This window comes from Gopherus evgoodei, chromosome 21 (genome assembly GCF_007399415.2).
Source record: "Gopherus evgoodei ecotype Sinaloan lineage chromosome 21, rGopEvg1_v1.p, whole genome shotgun sequence".
Taxonomy (NCBI): Eukaryota; Metazoa; Chordata; order Testudines; family Testudinidae; genus Gopherus; species Gopherus evgoodei.
Window position 1 is genome coordinate 9199712 of NC_044342.1, and position 8915 is coordinate 9208626.

General features: G+C 44.3%; 1 protein-coding gene across 1 annotated transcript; it reads right to left on the bottom strand.

The window, feature by feature from the left end:
• Positions 1 to 5904: 5904 nt before the first annotated feature.
• LOC115637991 (olfactory receptor 6F1-like) lies at positions 5905 to 7764 on the bottom strand. Its single transcript, XM_030539597.1, has 2 exons — positions 6779 to 7764; positions 5905 to 6085 (listed from the first exon to the last, which is right to left on the bottom strand). The coding sequence occupies exons 1-2, from the start codon at positions 7762 to 7764 to the stop codon at positions 5905 to 5907; spliced, it is 1167 nt and encodes a 388-aa protein (XP_030395457.1).
• Between the last annotated feature and the right edge of the window lie 1151 nt (positions 7765 to 8915).

The following is an 8915-nucleotide window of genomic DNA, read 5'->3' on the forward strand; positions in this document are numbered from 1 at the left end:
TTGACAAATTGCAGTTCACACATGCTTATTAGAAACCTGCTAGAGCTCCACAACTACATTTCACAAAGAGTCCCTTGGAAAAATGGTGAGTGAGCAGGAATTAGAGTCCCCATATCATGATACATACAAACAGAGGGCCGAACCTTAGTTGGACCTTGAACATTTTCTACCTTGACTAAGCAGACTCAGTTATATTCTTGTAATAATGGTGTTTTGTGCCTCTGTGTATATATATATATATGATTACATGCTTAGATTTCTTGTTGTTTCTTTAAATTTCTGATTAGACACATCCCATGACAAATACAGAATGGCGAAATCAAACTCTCATCACAGAATTCATCCTTCTGGAATTCGGGGATCTCCAGAAACTGCAGTTTCCTCTCTTCTTGTTGTTTCTAGTGATCTACATTGTGACCATGGCTGGGAACCTCACCATTGTTGTGCTAGTTGTGACTGATTGGCACCTTCACACCCCCATGTACTTCTTCCTGGGGAACTTGTCCTGCTTGGAGACCTGCTACAGCTCCACCATCCTGCCCAGGCTGCTGGCCAGTCTTTGGGCTGAGGACAGAACCATTTCTGTTAGCAGCTGCATCATGCAGTTTTACTTCTTTGGTTGTTTGGCTGGTACCGAGTGTTTCCTCTTATCCATAATGTCTTATGATAGGTATTTAGCCATATGTAATCCACTGCGCTATGCAGCTATAATGAACACCAGGGCTTGTATCCAGATGGCTGCAGGGTGCTGGATAAGTAGCTTTGCCCTCAACAGCATCATTGTCTATTTGATTTTCCAGTTAGTGTTCTGTGGTCCTAAGGAAATTGACCATTTCTTTTGTGATTTCACCCCACTGATCAAACTGTCCTGCAGTGATACCGACTTACTCACCCTAGCTGATTTCTCATTCTCTACCATATGTGCCCTACCCCCATTTCTATTAACACTGGCATCCTATGTTTGTATCATCATAACCATCCTGAGAATCCCTTCCGCCACCAGGCAGCAAAAGGCCTTTTCCACCTGCTCCTCCCACCTCATTGTGGTTACCACTTTCTTTGGCACCCTGATAATTGTCTACATGGTGCCACCTGTCAACACTCTAATAGATTTAAAGAAAATTTTCTCTGTCTTCTACACTGTTCTAACCCCATTGGTCAATCCCCTCATATATAGTTTCAGAAACAAAGAGGTATCCATTTCCCTGAGGAAATCTGTAAGGAAATTTCTGACCTTTATGAGGCGGCAAAAAAATTACTAGATTAACTTTTAGGTTCAAATGAAATGGGAATAAGTTTATTGAGTCCCACACTCAGCTACTGTGTTGGGAAGGGTTTGATTTGTGTTGGTAAATGCTGATTTCACCGTACATGCACAAAGTGACCAAAATATTATTTCCATAATAACTCATACGTATAGATAAGCAAAGTATGAAAAATGTTGCTAAGAACGTAAGAATGGCTGTACTGCAAGGTTTCTCAAACAGAGGTCACCACCTGTGTAGGAAAAGCCCCTGGCGGGCCAGGCCAGTGTGTTTACCTGCCCCGTCTGCAGGTCCGGCTGACCATGGCTTCCACTGGCTGTGAATCACTGCTCCAGGCCAATGGGGGCTGCTGGAAGTGGCAGCAGTAAGTCCCTTGGGCTGCACCACTTCCCATAGCCCCCATTGGCCCGAAGCAGCAATCAGTGGCCAGTGGGAGCCACGATCGGCCAGACCCGTGGACGGGGCAGGTAAACACACCGGCCTGGCCCGCTAAGGGCTTTCCCTACACAAGCGGTGACCCATGTTTGAGAAACCCTGCTGTACTGGGTCAGACCAAAGGTCCATCCAGCCCAGTATCCTGCCTACCAGGGTGATATTCTGTGGCCTGCGTTGTGCAGCATGTCAGACTAGATGATCATCATGGTCCCTTCTGATCTTATATAAACTTTGGCCAGGTTTATTGCAGATGAGGCATGGTTCTAGCTCCCTGGATCAACAGCTGTAGTTACACTAGCACACATATGCCTATGACAGTGGAGTAAGCTCAGTGAATCTCTGGACTTTCCATTCCCCCTTCAGCTGATATACTCAGTGACAGAGTTCGACTTCCTTATTCATGTTGAGTATTTCTTTCTCTTGTGAGCAGTCCCATTGAAATTCATGTAACTCCTTAACATAAGGCTCTAAAAAAACATGAGTAAAGGTGGTAAAATCTGGCCCAAATATATACTCAGTGTCATTCAGATCTATTGAACTTTTCTTCCCTTACTTCTGCAGAAACAGCACAGCCGTAAAGAGTCAACTACAGTTGTGCCAACCACAATCTAAAGCCAGTTTTGAATTTAAAGTTCAATTGCACTTGAGCAATGAAGGTAGTTCATAATGTGCTGATTCCCTGGCAGGATGATTCACTGGGACCCCTGCCTTACTCGGGGCACAGTATGGACGCACAGGGGGTGAAATTAAGGAGGTGCAGGCAGCCACACATCAGGCATTTTCCAACATTCAAGTCCTTGTCTTTGCAAGTCAAATATTGCCTTTGTCTGTTGTTTAAGACAGGTTTTTAATACAATTTAATTACATGATTGTAGTAGAAAGATAGCCTGAAGAATGGGTCTGGTGTAAAGCCTGAGGCCTGAACCAAAGCCAGAAAAATTTATGAGCAACAGTCAAGCCCTATCAAGAACAGATGCTTGCCTGAAATGCAGCACCAGTATTGCTAGCATTCCTAAAACACACTTAATGCGTAAACACATTCCAGCAGTCCAACGCAGCAACACCCCAATCTAACACATAATGGCATAGTTTGACAATAGCAATGAAGAGTGCCATTTTTTTTTGTGAAACACCAGAAGAAATGTACAAAGACAGGTGGTGAATGGAGGAAAAAGAGGGCGGTAACAAACACATCATGAAATATATAAGATTATATATAAGTTGGTTACTCCCAGTTGTTTGTCTCAGTCTATAAATGTCGGGATACATCACTTTAAGCCTTCAGCTGGCCTAACTTTAGGAGTTTGTTTGTCAGTAATAAGCCTGACCAGGTGCCTTCACTACTAACAGGTCTCTGATCACTGGGCAGTTCGACTGGATCCTGCTGTACAGTCAGTGAAGCATGCAGAGAGAACACACGTGCAGCCAACATCTGACAATTGAAAAGTTTCATGGTTTACACAGTTTCATCACGTTTAAGGCCAGAAGAGACATGATCTCAACCGTCTGATCTCCTGTATCTCTCAGGCAATGAAAGTTCACCCAGATACCCCTATGCTGAGCCCAACTACTTTAGCTAAACTAAAAATTTAAGTCCTCAGGAGACTGCACTATGGTGAGCCAAAGGCAGAGAACAGGACAGACCAAGGTGACCCAATTGCAGGGAATTGATCAGCTGAGACATGATTTTGACGTGTGTTCACCAGGAAATGGGCCAAAGATATCAGATTGTCATCATGTTTTACCAGCATTTAGAAAGTAGCAGAAGCACCTGTATTCATATCAGTGGAAAGCCCAGCTGACTGCTCCCGATGAGCTAGCCTGTTTGCAACAACTGGGGAATTGGGGATTTAAATAACTGACATATAAACACAACACACCTTGATGGACTTTAAACTGTGTCTTCACTAATATATCCCATTGGTAATGGAGGGTTTGCAGTTAGGACATTTAGATATCAATTAACAGCAGCATTGATTGTGTCATATCCTCTGAAATATTGCCAGTAAGTTGCAATGAGTTTTCAACAGCGAAGTCCAAATTGTTCCCTGGTGTAACTCCTCTGTTTTCACTGGTTACACCAGGGGTTCATCTGAAACAGTGAGTTTTTATCACTGAAATACTGAGCTTGGTTCTAATAACAGATACGACGGAGACTGTAAAAAGACTCAAACATAGCTGGAGAGTCTTGATCCTTTATTTCCAAACACTCCGAGCCAGAGTTTTAATGATATTTATTTGCCTAAAAATGCAGACAGGAACCTAGTGAGATATTCAAAAGCAGCCGGGGGCGAGATACAAAAAAATGGACTTTGACTCCTAACTACTATAGGTGCCTAAGTCCCAGAATCCTGCCTCAGTGGGATTCTCTAAACATCCACGCAGCTGCTTCTGAAGTCTAAAGGCATCTGAACTCAACTTGTAGCCTACTTTTTGCAGTCAAATTCCTTAGTGGGCTTAGAGTTCTGTCTCTGGGCAGGTGCACTGCAGCCTGAGACCAGGCATCTGGATGCATACATCCCTGAGTCTCTCCACCTAACTCACCTGAGAGGTCCAATCTGGTAGGTGAGCTCACAGAAAAAGGCTGATGTAGAAGTAGGGACTTCCTTGTCACTTTTAGCCTAGTGCTTAGGGTACACAGCTGGGATGTCAGAGATCCCTGGTTCAAGTTGCCCCTCTGTTGGAGGAGGGAAAAGGGGAATTTTTGCCTATCCTTAATTGAAAATATGAGTATACTGAATCTATGCTGAAGTGATAGCTACAAGTGTTCTAGAAGAATGAAGGAATGAAAGAATAACTTGGGCCAAAAGTTTCAATCCTTGATTCATGATGTTTAGGTTCCTATATTTTTATTTGGCTGTGGAAATTAGCTTAGAAACCCATATTCAAAAACAATCTACCCAAAATAATGAGGCTGTTTTTCATTGCTACACACTGATTTTCTCAGCTAACTCAGACAGTTCCAGATGTGGATATATGCATTCTGTAGTTTATTATGTATTGAGAGATCTTCATGAAGCAAACCGCTCCTATCATACTAATTTTCTATCACCACAGCCTGATTAAAAAGAGGAAAACAAAAAGTCAGAAGCCACTAATCTATACCCCTCTGACTCATTAAACCAGCAGAATTTATCCTACATTCCTATACATTGACAAAAAAAACACATTACTTGGATTCTCTGAATTCATGTGCAGTTTAGCCACAGAATTTCTCAGGGCCTCCTTAACACTGGTATTTCGCAGGCTATAAATGAGGGGATTGACTAGGGGAGTCAGGACTGTGTAGAAGGGACAGAACCCTTTGTTCAAGTCTCTCAGTGTTTTGGATAATCAAAGTCTTGTAGAATAGTGTAACAAAGATGAGGTGAGAGAAGCAGGAGGGAAAGGCCTTTTTCCTGCCAGTGGTGGAAGGTATTCATAGGATGGGGAGAGATGATGCAGATATAGGATATTAAAATTAAGAGGAAAGGAGGCAGAATGAAAACACAGGCAAATGTTGCAATGTATCATTACTTTATTTCTCTGAATTCAGACCCATAAGATGCAAGAACACAAAAACTGAGAGACAAAGCAGGCTGCTCCCTAAAACAGAGAGGCACAAGTCTAGGCTGGCTGGCTGCAGAATGACTCACAACAGCTAGACAAGGTCAGCTCCCAGATTGCTGCACTTGGTGGCACAGTATGGGGATGAGGTGAGCAGCCCTCAGTGGTGAAAGAATAGGTTAAGGGCTGTTGAGAACAGCTGGACATGCACAGATCCATGGGACCGGATCTAATGCATCCGAGGGTGCTGAAGGAATTGGCTGATGTGATTGCTGATCCATTAACCATTATCTTTGAAAGCTCACGGTGATGACTGGAAAAAGGCAAATATAGTTCACATCTTTGAAAAAGAGAAGAAGGAGAATCCGGGGAACTACAGACCAGTCAGCCTCACCTCAGTCCCTGGAAAAATTGTGATGCAGGTCCTCAAGGAATGCATTTTGAAGCACTTGGAAGAGAGGAAGGTGATCAGGAACAGTAAACATGGATTCACCAAGGGCAAGTCATGCCTGACCAGTGTGATGAAAGATGAATGCTCAAAAAGTAACAGAGTAACAGAAAGAAAGAAAGAAAGAAAGAGTAAGCTCAATAATGGGTAACCCTTTTCTGAAGGAATGAAATGGCCATGTCTAAGGAACTATATCAGTGAATCTGTATTTTATACAGGCTGAAATTTTCCCTTTAAGATTCTATGCCTGCTTCTGAAATCAACTCGATTCAGAATAGTTTTTCTCAGGGACTGTTTGACCTCTTTGTTTCTCAGGCTGTAGATAATAGGGTTGATCATGGGAGTCAGAACTGTATAGAAAAGAGAAAATATTTTGTGTAGGACCTTGGGACTGTTGCTTGATGGAAACACACAGGGCCAGTGAAAGGAAGTTTCGCGTCCTAGGTGAAATTTTCACCTTGCTCCCCCCTAGCCCTGCAGTGTGCCCCCGCCCCCATGGCAGCTCCCCGCACTCTGCAGCAGCTCCCCACCACCTGGCCCAAGGAGCCCTGCGGTACCTCCCCACTCCAGCTCACCTCTGCTCCGCATCCTCCCAGAGCACTCTGTCCTGCTGTAATTCTCCTCCCAGGCTTGCGGCGTCTCATAGCTGATTGGCGCCGCAAGCCTGGGAGGCGAGAGAAGTGAAGCAGCGACTGCGCAGTGGAACCCTTGGGCTGTCGGCGGTGTGCTGACCCATGGGACACCCGGGGCTGTCGGCTGCCATGGGGGCGCACTGACCCAGGGGACCCCCTGGGCTGCCAGCAGCGGCACACTGACCCAGGGGACCCCCTGGGCTGCTGGCTGCTGCAGTGGCGCACTGACCCAGGGGACCCCCTGGGCTGCCAGCAGCGGCACACTGACCCAGGGGACCCCCTGGGCTGCTGGCAGTGTAGTGCTGACCCAGGGGACACCCTGGGCTGCCCGCTGCAGCTGCTGCTGGCAGCTCAGACTCCTATCCATCCCAGCAGCAGCGGCCGCTCAACCACTTAAAAAAAATGAAGGGCGCTGGTTTTTGGAGCCTCCAAATCTTGGTGCCCTAGGCAACCGCCTAGTCCGCCTAAATTGTTGCACCAGCCCTGGAAACACATAGACAGTAATCACGCTCATGTATAAAATTGTCACCACAGTGAGGTGAGAGGAGCAGGTGGAAAAGGCCTTTTGCCTCCCTGTGGTGGAAGGGATTCTCAGAATGGCAGTGATGATATAAATGTAGGATGTCAGTGTCAGTAGCAAATGCACAAGTGTCCCAATGGTAGAGACAGTAAATGTCGCCAGTTGCAGAGTCTGGGTGTCAACACAAGACAGCTTTATCATGGGTGAAAAATCACAAAAGAAATGGTCAATTTCTTTGGAACCACAGAATGTTAATTTGAACAAGGAATAATTTAGTGTGCCAATGACCAGAAAACTATATACCCAGGATCCTGCCACTAGCTGGAAACAAACTCTACCATTCATCAGAGCAGCATAACGGAGTGGATGGCATATTGCTAAATACCGATTGTAAGACATTGCTGCAAGCAGCAGATTTTCTGTTGTTGCTATGACAGCAAAAAAATATGTTTGCACAAGGCAGCCCTTAACAGAAATGGTTCCATCCCCAGTTAGTAGACTGGCCAGCATCCTGGGCAGGATGGTGGATTTGTAGGAGATCTCCAAGCAGGTCAAGTTCCCAAGGAAGAAGTACACGGGGGTGTGGAGGTGTTGATCAACCACAACGAGCATAATGATGAGGATGTACTCAAGCACGGTCACAATGTAGATCACGAGAAACAGCAGGAAGAGAAGGGGCTGCAGTTCAGGGGCATTCCCAAACCCTAAAAGGATGAAATCCATTACCAGGTTTTCATTTTTTCTTCTGCTTTCTCCATAATATGTATCTAGAAGCATAAAGCCATTAAATATTAATGGAGTATATACAGTCAGGTTGTTCTGTCGGTTACACTGCTGGGAAACTGGACTAGGTAATCTCACAGCACTGCATCTTTGCACTGGAAAAATGAAGTTGTCAATTAACAGAGGAAGACTCATATTCTTAAGAGGCTGAGCTTCCAATATAGGTGAACCAAGAGCATGGAACCCTATTGAAGTACAGAAGTGTCCCATCTAAGTCCCGTAAGCTCTCTTGAACTCTAAATAAAGACTTTTAAGCTCCAATTTTGAAATATCTTTATCACATCAGTGTCACATCAACAAATCTATAAGACATAATAAAAAAATAATAGATTGGAAATGAAAGATGTTTAGAGTTCAACCAAGGGTACATCTCCCCTCCCCCCACAAACAAACAAACAAACAAATAAAAACCCCTAAACATACATCATGAGTGTTTCCTGATCTCATTTACACCAGGGTACATTACATCAGCGTCATATGGATTTACACAAGTGCAACTGAGATCAGAATCAACCCTATATAAAGAAATGTAAAGGAAATAAAAATGAAAAGGCATCAGGAATGAAAGTAGAGAGTCATTTTTATCCAGAAGGGAGAATGATGTGCCTGCAGAAAAATGAAAAAAAGGAGAATCACAGAGATATAGAGAGAATGAGGTGAATATATGGAGAGAGAGAGAGAGAGAGAGTTTATTTCTCAAAATTTTATGAGTAATAAAATACAGATAAGTTTAAAGAGAATTAGCAGATCCTAGCTATTAAAGCAAAGGTATCAGACTCAATCACTCTGAAATCTCTTCCTGTTTTTTATCCTACACACTTAGAATCATAGAAGACTATGGTTGGAAGGGAGCTCAGAAGATCATCTAGTCCAAACCTGTGCTGAAAGCAGAACCAATCCCAACTAAATCATCCCAGCCAGGGCGTTCTCAATCTGGGCCTTAAAAACCTCTAAGCATGGAGATTCCACCACCTCCCTAGGTAACCCATTCCACTGCTTCACTACCATCCCAGTGAAATAGTGTTTCCTAATATCCAACCTAGACCTCCCCCACTGCAACTTGAGACCATTGCTCCTTGTTCTGTCATCTGTCACCACTGAGAAAAGCTGAGCTCCATCCTCTTTGGAACCCCCCTTCAGGTAGTTGAAGGCTGCTATCAAAGCCCCCTCACTCTTCTCTTCTGCAGACTAAACACACCCACTTCCCTCATCTTCTCCTTGTAAATTATGTGTCCCAGCCCCCTAATAATTTTTGTTGCCCTCCGCTGAACTCTGTCCAATTTGTC

Coding starts and splice junctions, on each gene's coding strand:
- LOC115637991 (XM_030539597.1), bottom strand. CDS start 7,764: ATGAGTCTTCCTCTGTTAATTGACAACTTCATTTTTCCAGTGCAAAGA. Junction 6,086..6,778: donor CAATTTAGGCGGACTAGGCG/GTTGCCTAGGGC, acceptor ATCAAGCAACAG/TCCCAAGGTCCTACACAAAA.